The following is a 19,198-nucleotide window of genomic DNA, read 5'->3' as shown; positions in this document are numbered from 1 at the left end:
ATGCGTATAAATTACATGCAGACGTTACAGTTCTTTTCATGGAGTCATAATAATACCAATCTCAGTACTTAGTAACATGGCATAGGGCTTGAAAATGGCTGCAAAGGCTCTAAAGGCATTATCCTTTTCAAAGCTTTTCCATTTTAGAAAAATTAGTTTATCAAGCTGGCAATGAGATGTGATGGCTTTGACTGTAGTCAGTCCATTTCAGATGCAGAGCCTACAGAAGCCTTGTTTCCCTCATGGGCACTTGCCCACCGCAGTCCTTACTACCTTCTGCGTGTGTCATGTACTGTCATAGTTCCTTTCCGTATGACTTGTAAAAACTATTTGTTTCTTACCATCTTTTTCCCTGCTGCTAGAGCAGGAGAACTGTTTGTCTTTCTAAAATTAGATATCCATGGATACCTATAATATTTTTCTCTGTTTAAACTTGGCAGTTTAAATTGTGTATGGAAAAGAAAAGTGCGTTCCACTACAGGAAGTCTGCATGCTGTATTCTTCATTTACAGGAGAATAAAATGTTACATGGAATATTTCACTCTGTTCTGTAGAAGGAAATCAATACTTATAAAAGCAGGTTTACACTAATGTCTATAGCCAGACTCTTCCTCTGTTTTCATTGTGCAGTATTCAGGGTACCACGCTATGAAGGGGAGCTAACTATATACGGAATACTGCTGAGGCACATAATTTTAATACCACTTGAGAGTTTTTATGTCATTCCTGTCTTGTTTCTCCAGTGGAAAGAGGGTGTTCAAACCTCTTCAACTGTGTGGACCATTCTTTAATGTAGGTCTTCTTGCCTGAACATCTCCCTTCAATTCTCAAGATCCCAGACAATCTTGTCTTGTGTTTGTAATTTCTTAAGACTCCACAGGTAGCTGTAGTAGTGGTAGGAAATTATGTGGTACACTATTACTTTTCTTGGCCATGAAAGTAGTTAGTTTTGTTTTCTAGAACCCCTTAAGATGCATAAAGACTGTTCCAAGGAAAAGCAAAGTGAGAAATCAGGAGGCTACTTGATGTCTAGAGTGGCAGGCAGTCTTGATTCTAGAATGGGCTACTTCACTAGTTAACTTTTTGAAAGTACTGTAATATTTTTCACATCTGTACACAAATAGATCATCCTCACTTCTGTGAGGTACTAGATGAACAGAAACAAACTGTCAGGAGTTGATAGCAATATGCTAATGGGAACTTATTTTCATGGAGTGGTATAATTGCTCTCTGAATAATAACCCACATAAAATGGATTAGCCTGACTCTTGAAAATGGGTAATAAGTAGTTACGTTGGACCTCTGTACTGAAGGAGCTAAAAGATAAAATAGGGTTGAGGTGGTTTCTAGCTTTGTTTTTGATCAGTAGTATGAATCCCAGATTTTTGTGCATCTTTTTGTTTAGAACACAAGTTAGATGAATTAGAGTTGCTTTTTACTAGCTAGCTACAAAAAAAGTAGATGAGCTTTGGCTGCAGTGGAAAAAAAGTACAGCCTGAATAGGCAAAGGAGTTTAGGAGAAGGGTCTGGTCTTCTAAATTATGTATGTTACATGGGATTCATGCCACCCACTGTTTTACTTCTTCAGAACACTTTTGAAACTTGCACAAATCGGCCAACAGCTGGGAAATTTTTTTGCCCTTTCCTATCTGCACTGAAGAAATGTTTTCTCTGTGTTCTTTGCTTATCTTTGCCAACCTTTTTTTTTCCTCCGCACTCTCCACTTTATGCCAGACAAAGTGATGGGTTTTTTCCCCTCTGCAAAGTAAATACTTGCTCTAACTTTAAAAAAAAAAAAAAAAAAGGGAGGGAGAGAAAAAGTTGTTTTTTCTTTTTTTTCCTCCTGTAAGGCTGCATACTTTCATACCTCGTGGTAAGGAGAGGGTGCTATTTGAGTCTTACTAGAAGGCAAAACATTGTTTAGCCCAGTGACCTGAAAAATGATCCTGCAATATGAACTTGGTCTTGTGTCTCTACTAATTAATTTATTTTAATTTCAGTTGTGAAAATAGGATAGAAGATTTTGTGCTGCCCTTGTCACTGTCAGAAGATGTGTATCTCTCAGTGCATACATCCTACTGCCGGTTAAAGTGATTAGTTTACTTGAGTGTTTAGAGGAAGTAACGAAGGATTTTGAAATTTGTCTGTCATGAGTAGCTGGTGTCAGGATGCTACATCACCCAAGCTGGCACACACTTGCTCCAGTAAGAACTGAGGATACCTGTCACTTTTAAGAGTTTAATTCACTGCTGGTTATTTATGGTGCAGCTGGGTTACCGCTTTTGATAGCCATGAACAGCTAATGCTGTGTCCTGCAGGAGCTGATTGTTCAGGTGGGATAATGAGGTTAGAAAGAGGAACAAATCCTTTCATAGCATGGTGTTTAATGGTCCCCAGTGATGCTTCATTTGGAAATTAATGATGATTGGTTTCCTCTACCAGAACACCTGAAGGAGCAGGAGGATCACAACAAAAACCAGAGTTCTTGGACTGTCTTTTAGATTTTCTTTCTGTGACCTTTTGGGATTCCCTGTCAGTGCTCTATCTGTGAGGGTTTGTTGTTTGTTTTGGTTTGGGGTTTTTTATTTGTTTTTTACCTATTAGCTTTTCTTCAAAACTCCAGGTTTTTTTTTCCTTACTCTTTCTTGATATAATTGTAATATTTATGCTTGGATATTTTGCAGTATTCTTTTTCCAATTGAATTCTAGGCTTTGTGATTCAAATAGTTTCATATTATTTTCAGCATAAACTGTAGTATTAAGGGCCAGCTATATTTTACTCTGACAAGTTTATATATCAAAGTTTGGAAAACAGACTGAAAAAATGTAGCAGCTTCATTTTGAGGTATGTAATCAATGATTGCCAATGAAAACTGATGTTATGAAATCCCATAAGGATATGACCGTATTCCATCAAATCTTCTTGGCTTGTGACTGAAGAGAAACATGAAGGTACACGAGTAGTCATTTAAGCACATTTCATGTTTTTTGCTTCCAGAAACTTTATAAAAATAGCTGGGTACAATAACAATAAATTCATTATTCTTACAAGGATATCCTGAATTTGACGTGCCAGTATATGACTTTGAACTTTAGTCTTACTTAGAAATGGAGGCTGTTTTGAAGATAGCCCTTCAGAAGGATTCTCCTATTTATGCTGTGTGAATGCCTGTGTTATATTTAGGCACTGAAAATACTTTTGGACTGAGTGTCCCGTATTCTGCAGTGGGGAGGAGTGGCTGGGGAAGATACGAGCTGTGCTTTCTTTCACGAGGATACTTAAAACTCTTTTCCAGTGATCCTCTTCCCTCTGAGAGAGTCAAGGCTGAAGTCTGCTGCCTCCAGTCTCCCTCCCACAAGAGTAGGTTTATAAATCCTCCTTACATGGAGGTGCGGGACAATGGTTTGTTCTGCAAATTTAGCCTTTATTTAGCTGAAAGGGAATACTTTAATTCTGTCATAATTGAGCTGAATACCTTGCCAAACCAAAGCAAGGCAATGTCACTTCTTCATGATGTCTGCCATGTGGTGGGCTTGATTTCTTCTGTTTTTTTTCTTCTTAAGTAGTTCCAATGTGAGCTTGGAAATGGAGAACTGAAGGTCTTGAGTCAAATTTTGTATTGTCATTAGAGTCTATCAGTATCAAGAGGGAAGAGCAGAGCTGGTGCTATCTCTGAGCTGAATCGCACTTCACAGGGATTGTCAACAAATTGTGGGAGTTTCTCATTCCTTACTCTGCATGGTCTTTGTAATGGCTTTATCTGTCGTTTCATCCCTGGCATCAGTTCTGTAAATAATTACCCCATGGCCCTTTGGTCCTTAGTAACGCTTTCAAAAGTACAGCTAATCATTTTATAAAAAAGGCAAACTGGTTAACTCTTGGCAAGTTTGTCTCAGAGCCTTGTCTCTGCAAATGGAAATGATGAACTTTAGCAGTAATAAACAGCTCGGTTGGAATTGCAAGTGGACTGGCCGCTTGGCGGGGAGCGCTTCTCTTTCCCTTCCACTGACACTGCTGCCTTGTATGCGGTAGATGTTGCTGTAAGTCAGCATCATGCGTGATTTTGTCTGCTGCTTTTTTTTTTTTCATCGCATACAGCAACTTGCTATTCCATGATAATAGGAATTTATATTACCACAGACTTGTCTTTGTGGTAAATTGTTGAACAAAATGCACACTGGTATCGCATTTTGGTCTGCAGTTGGATTTCTGTTCAACCTGTTGCCATTCAGCCCTGGTTCCAGAAAGGCTGTGGTTGGAGACGTGTCTCACTCCCATGCTGTGTAGGTTCAGGTTAATTGATTGCACAGGACTGGTGGCCATGCTTAACAGCACTTCAGTAGGCATGAATGTCTTCACAACTGTGAAGGACAGATTTTTACTTTCTTTTGTTTAATGTGGCCAGTACATCCACATGGCATTGCCTACTTCTGCAGTAGAACTGGGGATTATGAAATTTGATTTCCTTTTTCTTCAAAGTGGACGTAAACATAAAGTTTCTTGCTATCAATCTCGTAGTTTGTGGGCTTGCTGTGCTAAATCATTTAGCTCCTTTAAGAAATGAGCGTGATCTGTTGTCCATGTCCACATTAAGCTGCAGAGGAATGTGAATATCAGGCTTCAAGTTAAAGAAATTAGATGCTTCCAACTTGCTAACCAGAGACAGAATTACAGGAAGGGCTGTACCACATGGGCTTTCTGCACTTGTTTTATTTTTGTTCCTTGTTTCTTCTCTTGCTTCTCCCTGTGTTCCAGTTAATGCTGAGTGTAAATGTTAGAGAAATCTCGTCTCCTTAGACTTCTGCAAGTCCAATTATGTGATACCAAACAAGAGAACATGATAGGTACAGAGAGAATGTTTAACAATTTTTTATTTTACTCCACCTTCTTCTGTTCTGCTGTTTAGGTTTTGTACTTACAAATAAGAAAATAAATTTACATAATCTATATATAATATTTTTCTTTGCTTGCATTCAGTAGCACTTCAATGGCCACTGCAATGGATCAAAGGCCTATTTGTGCCACTTTGATATGCATGTACAACAAATACAGCTACCTGTGGTCATACAGAAGATGTTTTGATTTTGTGCAAGTTGTGTTTAGATTTAGGTTTCTTTCATAAATTGTGTAACTAAAATTTGGAGTAACCTTACTGTTTTTCATATGAGAACTAAAAGTCAGACTAATGTCTCTATTTTAAATCACAATTGCTTGTAAAGAACAGCAAAATAAGAAAATGTTAATGTTAGATCTTAATGTTTGTGTCTCTCTTTTAATATACAAAGTCTATTTTGTGAGCTAGGGAAGGTCACAAGCTTACAAGTCAGTTTTGCCCTTTGTTGCTCCAGTTGCATGCTAGAACGTTAACATAAAAGTGGATTAATCTGAGCAAGGAATAAAGCTGTTTTATTTTAAAGAAGAATTTCTTTTCTGCTCATGACTGAGTAAAAGTTTCTGCATAGCATTTTTTCCCTCTAAAGTGTTACAAAGCAACTACCGTCTCTAATAGGGTCAGTTAATAAGAATTAGGCTTTAATCTCATTAAAAGATGATAACCTCAAGTATGATTCCAAATAAAGCTATCATCATATGTAAAGGGTGAGTATTTTGTCCAGACTTATGGGGAAAGGTAATAAAGCATTTATTGAAGCACTATTATGAAAGCTGAGCAAAGAATGGCATGACACCATTTTTAAAATTTATTACAGTGGTTTTGTGTATAAAGCTGCAACTTGTATTTTACACTCCAAAACTAATACAGTTTTACTAGCCTTCAGTGCAAAGCTGATTTCTTGAGCAGAACTAATTACAAACAATATGTTAGAGGAAATAAGCAGCCATTCTAAACTTATCTATTATAGTACTGTTATAACTAAAAAAGAAAAATTACACTTCTGTACAAAGAAACAATATGGGATTACAGTTTGTACAATTCCTTCCTCTGTCAATGCAATTAGCAGCACTGATTGGAATGCTGTGGAAGTAAATTCATAATTTTTCTCCCAAGCTCCTTTGAAAGCTTTTGAAAAACATACTAGTGCTGAAGGATTCATATTGATGGCTTGAGTGGTATTTGCAGTGTAAGAGTTCCCCTGTTAAAAATTATTAGGAAAAAACATGACATCTGTTGTTAATAATATCTCAGTTCCTATGTGCTATCCAGCTCTGTGATAACCAGGTAATTGTTTTCAAATCTTGTTTATCAATACGATCTGCAACAGAGATGAAGGAAGAATGCAGAGGGCTGCTCACAGAGAGGGGTCCTTTTGTAGCCTTGTAATTCTGAGACACCGGTCAAAGAAGTCAGTCGCTTCAAAGAAGGTCCCCCCTACCCCTCCCCTTTAGCCATAAATCTTACTTCTAAGTATTTTGACTGTTTCAGGCTAGTGTTTAAGCCCACACAGTGGGCACTGGAAAATAATCCTTTAATACAGAAAGGAAAGTACCATTAGCTCATTTCCGGCAGCTATTCTGTATTTCAGATGAGGTGTTTTGCTGTCGAAACAAATGCAGTTATTCATAGACTGTGGCTGCATGATTTACATCAAGGCCTATATTCAGTAAAGATAACAGATTTACTTTCTTCATGCATGTGCCCACAATATAATCCTCCTTTGACAGAACTTGAAGGAATTTTTTCAGCATTTTGTAGCATCGATGGTTTAATGCATTGAGTAGTGGAGAGGCTTTTTTCCATGCAAGTTCAAAAGTTCATGTTATGATCTTGCATGAAATATCTACTTATGTAACTAAATGTGCCTGGTTGTGGGTTAGGATGTACAGTGTGCATGCTTTTTTAATTTTATTTTTCCTCTCCCCCCTCCTCCCTTTCTCTTCCACCCCATTACACTTGGCTCTCGTTGCTTATCTGCAGCCACACTTCCTCCATTGCATTATCCCAGTTCGTTATCTAATACCTGAATGGGATTAATTGAGCCTCTCTTGGGAAGTAGACCATTGTGCCGAACTTCAAGAAACTGGACAAAGTTTTATTCTTACTGTAAGCCTGCAGGTACGGGTCTTGCTTCACTTGGTGCCAGTCTGGTTATTGACATCAGTGTGGGCAGCACTGGATCTCATTCCCGTAAGGAAAAGGGCAGATTTGCAGTTTGGAGGGGCCCCCACACTGTTTACATTTGATTTGTTGCAAGCTGAGTGCTTCTTGCTGATCTTTCCCCTCTCCCCCAGTTGTACATGTGATTCTTCGGGTTTTACAAGACAGGTTTTTTCAGAAAACATTTTCTTTCCTGGTGGGCCAAGGAATCCCAATGTGTTGGAACCTCCTTACATTAAATAGGTACCTTTTTGACTTTTGCAATCTTTAGAGTTAGAGGTAGTGTGATGCATTTTGGAAATCTGTAGTTATAACCCAAGTTTTCCCAGTTTCTGTTCATTTGAAAGACTTTATAATCTTCCAAATATATATATATAAGGACATGAAGGAGAATGGGAGGTACACAAGCATAACCACTGTTTGAGTAGAAATTGTAGAAACTCAGTTGTATAAACCGTATTAAAATCAGAAGAAAGGCAGAAGCAGAAATATCACACCTTTATTAAGTGCATAGGACCATGTTTTGCCAGGGTAACACACCTTCCCAGCAGGGTCTCGGCTGAGAGCAGCATTGCGTGAACGCAGCTAGGCAGCTTCCAGTCTTCATCTGACACTGGAGTGGTGGTACCCATGTAACAAGCTGCAGGCAGACCTTGCAGTCTCACAAGCATTGTGGCTATTTGCTTCTTAATCTCCAAGTGTGCTCTTGTCACCATCCCGTTGCAAAATCCCAATACAGAAGTGAAACTGCAGCCAGAGCTTGAAAACAGGTATTTTTTCATTGAAGCAGGATAGGTGGTGTTTGAACTTTTTTGTCTTTATTTTTAACAAACTTTTTATTGCATCATTTGAAATTATAGAATGACTGGCACAAGTTTGTGCTAGTGTGTGTTTAACTGGTGTGAATGTACCGGGGTGTATAATTTTACTCTGTATCTGATTCAATTACTTGCCTCTATTAGAGTTACCGCTTCTGCTCTTCATGTTATCCTGTGTTTAGAACTTTTATTTGCAGTTTTACTCATGTCTGTGTAACATGAGAGAATAATGAAAACACACTGTACGAAGTTTTTCTGTGGTTTTTACTAAGCATATCCTTCACTGTTTTTATAATGGTTTTGCATGCCTATCAATCACATTTAGCAGGAAATGTAATCTCCTATAGTCACTATAGCTCCCGCGAGCCTGAAGGAGTTGAAAACCTTTCAGAAAGGTGACTAACTGAAAGAAAAAGTAAATGGTGCCGATACTATGTTGCTACTGATTGTAGCCAGTGGGGTAAAATAGGGACAAAAAGTGAAGAATCTTTTCAAATCTTCTGAGAGGTTTTAAGGCACTTGGGTATAATTGATTTAAAATAGTTGACCCTTACAATAATGGTTAGGTTCTCCTGATCTTGGATTGCTAGGAAGTGTTTAGTAAAAATTTAGGATGCAGGACCTTGTGCCTTTGGTGCCTTTTCTGAAGGGTGGCACTTAGAGAACAGGAGTAGTACCAGGTCTGAAAGAAGGATGTGCCAAAATACCAAAATGCTGGTCTCGCTTTCCTTTTTCTGAATGGTTTGTCCATGTAGAAAACGTCAACCCGTCTAGAGAGTTTGCAGTATTAACTCCTCTTAAGGACATTCAATTACAGAATAAATTGCTTTCTTTTGGAAAAAAAAAATAGTGTGTTTCGAATCAACTGGCTATTTTGGAGAAAGTAACTTTTATTCTAATGTAGCTTTGCCATATACAAAGAATGGGAACGTGGTCTGGGGACTTCCCTTGCCTGCTGAGACCAGGAGCCTTCCTTGGGCTGTGGTTTCACAAACTGCTCAGCTGACCTGACCGAGTGCTGTAAATTAAGGCAGAATCACTCTTACTCTTCTTTCTCTGAGCTGTGTGGTTCTGTTCTCTTCCCTGTGCTGGGTGAGCTACTGATGCTGGGCTCCACCGTGAGCTATTTAAACTCACTAACCAAGCTGAAAAGGATCCTATTCTATTGCTAAGTTAGGGAGCTGAAGTGGCTCAACTAGGAGGAGGTCCCAGCAGATTTCCAGAGCTGGCATAAGACAAGCTGTGGTGATGCACTCTGGAGTTAAGGAGGTGAGGGGGGAAAAAAAGAAAAAGGGAAAAAAAAAAAAAAAGAGAGCAGGACCTCCCTCCCATTCCTGGCAGTAGTGAGCTCTTAGATGAGATTGCCTCAGGTACGAAACAGCATCCTTGGCCAGGTGCCATACAGGCACTGATCACTCTTGGCTGTGTCTAATTTGAGGTCTTGCAATAACATAGCCAAGGTGTGAGAAGGTGGTAAATGGTTAACTGCTGTACCCTGCAGAGCTAAACCCTGCCATGGCAGAGAGGTGGAGCTGCTGCAGACACCTGGTGTGGACAGACAGGCAGCATTTCCTGCTCGGAAAGGAAAACCACTGGGGTCTGGCATTTTGTTCTGTTTTGGTTTTTTAACTTTAGAGCACAAAGTTCTACAAGGTGTACAGGTGAGTGGTAAAAACTCCAGCTTCGTTACTGATGTTCTTGTGGATTAAAACCGACCGCAATGGCAACCTAAGCGTCATTTAGATATGTTACTTTATGCAGATGTCACTCCTAACTGGAATGCTTACACTAACTGAAAAAGAGTCCTTCATCAGTAGTTGCCATTAAAGACCTGTTGGATTGTTGAGGGTATTCTGGTGGGCAATGAGAAAGGAAGTAATGGATAAGGTGCTAATTTGCAATTTGGGAAGTTCACACAGTTTCTGTGATAGAGACTGTTGGACACTGACTTAGTGAGATCCACAAAAATACTTGGTACTTGTGCACCGTGATGCCAAAGAGTAATTGGGTGTCTGCCTGATAGATTTGTATCCACAAAACTCCACAGAACTGGTCTGTGGATGCACAAGAAAAGTGGTTTTACGCAAAAAGAGTGGTGCTTTAGCAGGGGAGGAGGGGATAACAAAGGGTGCACCCACTAACATTTATGCACTTCAGAGGTAGTGAGTACATACTCTCGCAGGTGTTGCAAAAAAAGAGAAGAAAGAAAGGGTAGAATTTTAACTGGTCGGAATTGGAGTGATTCTTCTGACTTTATTTAAACCTCTCTAGGCGTTTTATTTGGTCTACTGAAAGCAGAATCTGACCCAAGTGGGATACAGTGAAAACACAGGACAACTTAGACACAAAAAGTCTGTTATAGCAAAGGTGAATCTGATTGAAAATGGAAATTTTCCTGGGAAGGGAAAGCTATGATGGAATTGGGAAAGTAGAAATGCTGAGACAATTTTTGACCTTTGGCCACTGTGTGTTGGTGTCTGGTGACGCACAGTAACAGTAGCTGTTGTCTTCTGCTTTGAATGTCCTAGAGAGTCCTTGGCATCTGTTCATGCACAGGGGTATGGGATCTCTAGGTGCTTAGAGACTTCTAAAAGTTGTGCATAGGATATTGTAATAGTTATAAAAGTGAAATGAAAGTGTAATTTGACTCTCTTTCCAGAATGGAGAGGTGAGAATGTTATTGGTTTTATTACTATTTGGATTAGGGTAATACTTAAACCTCCCCAAGAATTTTTAAAGATTTAAATGCCTGGGGGTGAGGTCCATGTCTTGCCAGGGACTGTATAAACAAGTAGTTGAAACCAGTGGCCTTGCAGCAGAAGGCTTGTATTATGTAAGAGTTAAAAACCGCTTTCATCTGTCCAGAGATGAATTTGACTCCTGAGAGTTTATCAGGCTTTATGGGAATTCCACCCATAACTGGGTGGGATACAGACACCTCGTCAGGTACACAAATACTCCTTGCCATGCTCTACCTGCATGAAATAGTCACATGAGAGCTATTGAGGGAGAGAAGGCTGTTTCACAGGGAGAGATTTCCTTCTCTAGACAGAACTCAACTAGATGGAGATGGGATTGTGCCAGACGTCCTGTCTCCCGTACACTGTTATTTTTATTCTTCCCTAAAACCATAGGCTTGCACACCACTTGCAGCTTACATCAAATGCTGCGGTCTGACGCCCAGCCCAGGGTTACATACTTCTGTTAGGTGTGCTGCTGCTGCTGCAGCACTGGGAATGCTGGAGGGGTGCCACGCGCTGTTGGTAAATACAGGCTGCAGTTTGACAGTAATTGCTTTCTTCCTGGAGTTTCAGAAATTACGTACAAAAGCAAATGAAGTGAGAGAAAGCATTCTGCTTTAAGTGCGTTTCATATCAGATGCTTTTTTTTTTTTTTACGCTCCTTTGAATGTGGTACAGTTAAATATATGAAGTCTGTAATAGAGGAGAAAGTTCTTGGAAATGTCCTGAGACTTATCTTGGCCTTAATTATTTATAAGTCTTTCTTTTCTCCTGGCCTTTAAATCAATTTAAGGAAGCAGGAGGATGCCCTGTGACCAGAGTGGTGCCCTTCACCACACAAAGCCGCTTCTGCCGTACGGCCTCTTCCTCATGAAACACCCAGCGGCTTCCCTTGCTCCCTTCAGTCTGTCTTTTAAAACTACTAACAAAAAAATCTGGCCAGCCCCAGCTGACTTCGGGAGGGCAAAGGAAGAATTTTTCATATTTCTGGCTTTTGGTTTTAGGTTTAGAAAAGGTGCGTAATATTTATTTATTTGCTTCTTGTGTACTAGTGGTTTGAGCTAGTTTCACTGTAATGTCTCATAAAGAAACAAAAATTACTGTTTTGGAAAGGCACAGATTTTTATCTGTATCAGGTAATTTAAACCCCTCAGGAGATTTTTATATTTTGTACAGAAAGTAATCAAGTTTTCTTAAAAATCAGAAGCAATTCTGAGTTACATATCACAGTGTGAATCTGACCTAGTTCTTCATGCAGGACTGGCCAGTCAAGAAGGCTGGTTGCTAATAGGTAGCGTTACTGCTCCAGGTCATGATAAGCCTTTTTCTCCCTAAACCACTACAGCTGTGCCACCTGCAGCTTGAAGGTGTTTCAGTTTGGTGCCCAGTGTTGTGCTTGGAAGATATCCTTGGTTATACGAGATACACAGAGGTAGCAAAAAACACGTATGTGACTAACAGTATTCTGTTGCTGAATGATGGGCGAGTGGTATCTCTTGAAACCTCTTTTGTACAGGGAAGGATTTCTTGCAAGAATGCTCAGTGATTTCTCCTCTCTCCTGTTACAAGATGGAGTGGTGTTATGGGGGAATCCAAATACCATTGGAGAGAGCATACATCCATATCTGCTGCCTTTGCACAGGCAATATGCTGGTAAGGCTTCTACATGTAGTATCGAGTGAGATAAGTAAGCATGTCTTGAGCTGAGACAGAGGCGGTTTGTATCAGGCTCCATGTTTAAGCTGCTTTCTAGTGAAAACGGTTAAGAGAACTTACGTTGTGCTTGGAATGAGATCGTGTTAAAGGTTTAGTTCTATTCTGTGTCAAATCTGTTTTCATTCTTTATCCTCTTTTGCCATCTTCAGTCTTCCCTGTGTTCCCCATAGCCATAGACTTTATCCATATGGCTTTTTCAAGTAAATAACATAAGAAATAGGATTCCAATGTCTATGATAGCAAAGGAGTTGGCTTGTTGTTCAGGTTTTTTTTCTTGGTTTGCTGAAACAAGTGAATATTAAACTTTACCAAGAATCCACTAAGACCATCTTCATAGTGATGAAACTGCATTTGGCATAGATGCTTTTTCAAAAAGCTGTTTTGATTTTACATTTTGTACACAATGTTTGTCATCAAACTGTTTCAGAAGAAATATTTTGCAGAATGAAGCTTAGCTTTCAAATGAGCATGCGCTGATAGGAGTTAGAGGTTTAAAATGCAGTCAGAGTACTCAGCTGGCCTGGTTCTGCACCTGGAAATTACGTTGGGCATGCAGACCCTGAGTGTACCTGTGTGCCTTAATGGCCCTGACCAGCCTCACCTGGGGCTTCCACCCCATCCTCTGCCCACAGGTCTGGGACTTCCATTTCAGGTGGTCAGCCTGGGGCTGTCAGTCCCTGGCTGAGCTCTGTGGTTGGTGGTCTTCAGCCATCTCCTGCTGCCCCAGATGGGGCTCCCTGGGTGGCCCCTGGACCTGGTTCAACCCTGGCCATGCCTGGGGCTGTCGATGGACCCGTTTCCAGCACCCAGCTCCGCTCATCCAGCTCATCTCCTGAAGGACTGTGCTGCGGTGGGTGAGGATGGTGCCCTGCCGGGGTCACCCTTGGCTCCCAGCTCATCCCCTCTCACAGGGCAGCCCTGCTCCTGCTGCTCCCTGGCAATGCCTGTGCTTTTGTACCGCACTGTCATCAGCACACACCTGTCTAAGCATTCCAAAAGTCTTAGTCTCTCAGACTGTTACTTTCTGAGATACTTGAGAGTTTTAGTGCCAGGCTTTTGGTTTTTAGAGGGACCTCGTTTCAACTTCTGATTTTGAGGTTTTACTTTTGAGTTGGTATTCATAGCAGGTATTAGTGATGGCTCACTTATAGATGAGTGGTTAGACGGGCAGGTAAATTGTTTGTGCTTCTGCAAAGCCTTTTTTTTTTTTTTTGTAGTTGTGGTTTCTGAGACATGGTTGGGGGACATTTTTTTTGTTTGTTTTATATGCCTACAAAGTATGTACTTTAAACAAAGGGAATTTCTATTTAGCAGAATGTTTAAATTCCCAAGCTTATGCTTCTACCAAAAAACTTGTTCAGTTCAGCACACTTGTTAGAGTAAGCTTAACTCGCAGAGAGCAATTGATACATTAATTTGAAGTATGACGGTGGGAAGGGAAAGAAAGAATCCAAAATAATCAAAACATTGAAAAAAAAGGAAAAATACCCAAGGTTCATAAAGAGCTCAGTCTAGGTTTTTTCCGGAAAAATCAATCCTTAAATAGATGTCAGTTTAAAAGATATCAAGTCTGTCTCTCTCACACCTGAAATATTCTTAGAAGTCCTTTTTTAAAAGCAGAACCAGTTCATGGTTATCTGATGAGCTTTTTATAGACTTGCTTTAGTTTCATTTTTTTGTTGTTTTGATTTAATGGTAGTGAAAGTGTGAGTTTGAGGGGAGTGTTGTGAACGCCTGCATAGTTTGGTTAACTTGGTTAGGGACATTGCTGCTCCTTGGCAACCCTTTAACCAGGAAAGGAGATGCTGTAATGAAATAATCCTTCATTTGGAAGACCAAAACCCTTCTATCTCCAGTCTTCTTTTTTAAGTTGTCTACAAAATAACTGTGAATAAAAAAGGATGCTCCTGATGCTTTTACAATTATACAAACATAAAGAAGCTAAATACTGTTTGCCTTAGGAACCTGTAAGCGACCGGGGCCTTTGAGATCTTATTTAGAAAGCTTACCAGAAGCTTTCTGAGTGTCAACTTAACAGAAAACCCAAGTGGAAAGTTGGTCAAACATCCAGAAGATGTGTAGACAGAAGAGTTAGACATGTGCATTGAACTGAGAATTAATAGTTGTTACAGGCTGGACCAACGGGAGCTGGTTTAAGCTGTCCCAGCCTCGCCATCCCAATTAATTCTTTAATTGGAAACTAATTTAAGTGTGACATTTCATGTGAAAGAGCTGTCATCAGGCATTCATGTATATTTAAATGAAAATGTAACCCAAACCCTGTTACACAAAGTGCATCCGTTAACCCGTTTGTATGTCCGCATCTTTAGAAAATGGTGCTGGCTGATTGCCCTCGGCATAATTGAGGAAAAACTCCTTTTATTTTACTGCTTCTTGAAAAATGGAGGAAATACTGGCCTTGTTTACCTGAGCATATGATAGAACGATTCATTTGCAATCCATGTCAACATTTCCATTATACAGGAATTGGTGGGTTTATCCCAGAGTAGCATGGTTGCACCCAAGTCTTCTGGGATGGTTTATCCTGCAATAGCTGTAGTGTTCAATGTCCCTGGTGAGAAAGGGCAATCACTTCTTTTTTTTTTTTTTTTTTTACTAACACTGATTTCATCTTTAAGCTACTATTAACTGTACAGTTACTGTACAGAGGATGGCTCATGTTCTGCGAGGAAATGTGTGCAACTAACTAATGCAAGATAAGATTTTTTTTTTTAATTGAATGGGCTAGCTAAAACTCTCCATGCGTCCGATTTAGAATAATCTGCAAAGCCAGAGACTGAACAAAAGTGCTGTTCTTGATAAGACAGTCCTCCACACCCTTCCTTCTTTGTAATTTCCTTCCATTCTTCCCACTTTTCAACTTCGTGCTGTAGTTTTGGTTAGGTTGGTAGGAAAGGTAATTGCCAAATAGTTGGCTAGGGGTTAAAGCACTAGCCTGGCCTGTGTGTTTTAGTACATAGATCTGCTGCCATTCTCCTGAGTGATGTTGGATGAGCTGGCTAATGTTTGTTTCAATTCCTCTTCTCTGAGTCATGGGTAAAACATCCCTGCGTCAACAGATTGTTGTGAGGATGTGTTCATGTGTCTTTGATGGTTTCTGATGTTACAGCGATGCAAGGTGTAACAGCTCTCTCGTGCAATCGTGAAAATAATACATTATGTCTGTATCCACAAAAGTTAGAAATGGGAGATTAAACTACAGCAGCTAATTTGATAGGTTTGTTTGCACTTCAGTCAAATAGCACATGCCCCTTTCTCTCAGTCTCTAGGCTTTTCTCTGGTAAAGGTAGTAGACTATCAGGGTAGTTGCACACCTAATGAGTGAGAGGTTGCTTGTGGTTTTCTGTTTGTGTGGGGTTTTTTTGTTTTGTGTTGCTTCAACCCCCTAATAAATGCCAAGATATACTGGCTTTGGAAAATACACTTTATCAAATATATGATAGTTATGTTTCTAGTGTAATGATAATCACTGTAGTCAATCAGTCTGCTTCTAATAATCTCCATAGCAACTACATTCAGTAAAAAGTGAAAATAACTGATTCATGCAGTTCTGTGCCAAATGATACATGTGAGCAATGTACTATCTGTTTGAAATGTCACATTCAGCTAAATGATGCATACTCTGCTGGCAATGCTTTCCCTTGCTTCTCTTAAGAAGCAAAGAAATGGGAGCTAGTTTTTGTTTGCAGTACTATTTGTTAAAAGAAACGGACTTTTAAATGCCAGCTTTATTGTTCCTCCATCGCTTTCACCAGAATATTCAAACAAAACCAGGAAGGCTTGGTAGCAAGTAACTTGCTTTTTACTTTATTCCTGTCTGCATGTGGAAAGTGACATTTTAAAGCTGGTTATGCCAGTGCAAATGCTTTGTTTTGGTTTAGCTTGAACCTGCTCCGAACTAAACTTTTTTTTTTTTAGAAGTGGATCTCATAGATGAGGATCATAGCTTCTTAAATGTCATTATTTCTGTATCTCTAGTTCTTCGGTCTACTTTATATTTTAGCTTAACAGTTGCATGTGTCCCTGATAAATCTTAGGAGTAGTAATTAGGAACAATATCTCAAATATGTGTTCTCCTCCTCCCACTCACATTTATCCTGGTCTCTGACAGCTGTTCCTGCAGTTACTCATTCCACCTGAAAGGGTGAAATGCAGAATTGCTTTGGAGCTGGAAGTGAGCAAAATGTCAGGGATTGCCTCAGAGGAGCCTTCTCTGAAATGGCTCGGATGCTTCTTGCCTTTCACATGCATACTTTAGGTTTGATTTTTTTTTTTTCAGAGGTGCTGAGCGCCTGCATTTCCTGCTGACTGCAGCCAGCCTTTCTTCTTTCAAAATCGCACCTCTTTTAAATGCCTCTATTCCTTAGCTTTTTAAGCTAGCTTTCAAAGCTGGCCTGAGGGCACCAAAACTTAACTTGAAGATTATGTTATAGACCCCTGTGGCGGGGGGGGGTAATGGTGAGAGAGTTAGCACCTCTGGATGTGTGCCCTGTAGAGTTGCTGTTTGTACTGAGCTTCTCAAAGAATGGCTTTGCAATTAAATCTGGGCTTTAAATTCAGTGCCAAAATAGAATTTTGAAAGATTTGTTATATAAGGTGTTCTTCTGGGAGGGCGTAGTAAGTGCCTGGCAGTCCTGTGTGTGGAGGTGTTTGTTTTACGGGTTTAAATGTGACTCTTTTCCTTTAAGCTTTTTTCTTTTCCACTGGTCTTTAGGAACATCTTATTTCACACTTAACTCTACTTATTTGTATGTATTTTGCAGGAATCCCTTGAAGCTCACCCTGGGAATGGACAGCTACCTCCATTTCTGGAGGAGAGTAGTGCCAACTGAAGAAGCTTTCAAGGCAAGTCGACAAGTGTGCTGATAGCTCTCGGAAGAGTACAGGAAGGGGGGACCTTCCAGGCCAACAGCCATGCCTTTCGGGCTGAAACTGCGACGGACCAGACGCTACAACGTCTTGAGCAAGAACTGCTTTGTGACAAGGATCCGTCTTCTGGACAGCAATGTGATTGAGTGCACCCTCTCCGTGGAGAGCACAGGGCAGGAGTGCTTGGAAGCTGTCGCTCAGAGGCTGGAATTACGTGAGGTAAGAGTAACCCGGGAAAGACCATCTGTCACTGGATAATTTGACACATTTTTAGCTCAGGCAGTCTGTTCGTTTGAATCGTTATTCTCAGAGCTGGCCAGATATGATCAGCAGCTGGGGCTTGGACAAACATATTCTGGTTGCATGAAAACTGAAGGCAGAACGGCACTCAGGGTTTTGTGCTGTTGCTCATTCATCATAGCTTTGAGAGCGCTTTGTAATACGAAGATGAGGTTTCATCTTTTCTTAGAAAGCGATGGGTGTTACTTTCTGAACTGGGATGCCAATGGCTGAGTTACAGTAACTTTTATCTGAATGTAACCGTGGTTTCACCAAAACTGCTGGTTGAATTATGCCAGAAGGAGACCACTGGCTTTTCAATATCTGCTTTCATATAAATATATTCTTGTTACTAACATTCCGAAAGAGGCAACAGTTGCGTTACTAGTGGGAGCAACTAGTAACAGTTTGAGGATGGTGGGTTTTTTCTTCCTTTCGTTTAACTAAACTATTTCACATCTGATACTTTGAAAGGCTTCTTTTACATTCCCAATGCTTCTGAAAAGGCTGAAGAAACCCAGTCTTACTTTATTAAAGACTGAAATCCTTTATTTTCTACTTCCTGCTGTAGAGTTCGGTGTTTATTTTAGGTGTTGAGGCCTTTTTAGAAATCTCTCTCCAATGTGCACAGCACAAATGAACTGTCTTTTCTTACTTACCTTCTGTGGACTCCTTACATGTATTCTGCATGTTTATGGGCTTTTGCAAATCACAAGTTGAAAACCATTGCCTGGAAACTGCTATGTTATCATCTGACTGTCCTGGCTGAAGCTTTCTGTAAGCACAGCTGGGAAATCTAATAATCTTGCAGTGTCTTATATTTGTTGGTCCAGGGCCCTTTGTAATGGTGGCAACTGGAAGGTAGCATACAAATAGCTAGTGCAGGTGAAAAATAAACAAAAACTCCTTTTTGTATATCAGTAATGATAAAGAATGAGAGAAGAATCTCAATCTGTGTGTGCATGCAGAACAGGCAGGGAAATGTGCAGGCAGGAATAGGGCAAGAGAGTCAGAATATTGTGTAGTGTTTTTTCATACTTGGGGGTTTTCTTCATGTGGATTTTAGTGGAATCATCTTCCCCCTCCCCTTATAGAGATTAAGATATCTCAGTAATTACTTTTTTTTTTTCCCCCCTTTCTGTTGGCAATGCTTTAGGGTGTCCTTACAGAGGTTAGGTCCTTCCCTTTCCTTCCAGTGCAGAAAGGAGTGAAATGAATGGAGTGATTCTCCTCATATTCCTTGTGGGCTTATCTAGTTGGCGCAGCAGAAGTCTGGGGCCTAATGATTCTCCCTGGAGGTCCACCTGCATTTGCAAATAATAGCTCCATCAGTGGGTTAGTATTATTTTCCACAAAGCATTTTGTGATTTCAGAATATGTTTTGTTCCACTTTGGAACAAAGCCTGAAGTTTCAAAATTTTCCAGAAAAAGAGATTGGTCAGTAGAGTAGCAAAGGAAGTTGTTTTGGTCAGTGTTCAATTTCATGGGGGTTTTCTATTGCTTTGGGTTTTTTAATTTTCAAAATTGTGTCATGCAAAAAGAAATATGTCAGCACAAAAGGTTTGTGTTTCAAGATAAAAAATATTTTAACAACACAGAAGAGAATGCTTTGATGTTGTTGGAACACTTTCCCCTTCTTTCATCACCCTCCCTGCTTTTTTTCTAAACAAGGTTTTGGCAGCGTTGAACCCATTTTGTA

General features: G+C 40.0%; 1 protein-coding gene across 1 annotated transcript in view; it reads left to right on the top strand.

The window, feature by feature from the left end:
* Positions 1-19,198, top strand: part of PTPN14 (protein tyrosine phosphatase non-receptor type 14) — a 122,359-nt gene that overhangs the window by 27,119 nt on the left and 76,042 nt on the right. The window contains exon 2 of the mRNA XM_072856928.1: positions 17,115-17,439. Coding sequence (XP_072713029.1) covers positions 17,266-17,439 — 174 coding nt within the window. The 5' untranslated portion in view covers positions 17,115-17,265. The remainder of the gene's footprint in view (positions 1-17,114; positions 17,440-19,198) is intronic.

This window comes from Ciconia boyciana, chromosome 3, assembly GCF_034638445.1.
Source record: "Ciconia boyciana chromosome 3, ASM3463844v1, whole genome shotgun sequence".
Taxonomy (NCBI): domain Eukaryota; kingdom Metazoa; phylum Chordata; class Aves; order Ciconiiformes; family Ciconiidae; genus Ciconia; species Ciconia boyciana.
The sequence above is the reverse complement of the archived record's forward strand: the minus strand, read 5'-3'. Positions and strand labels throughout refer to the sequence as shown.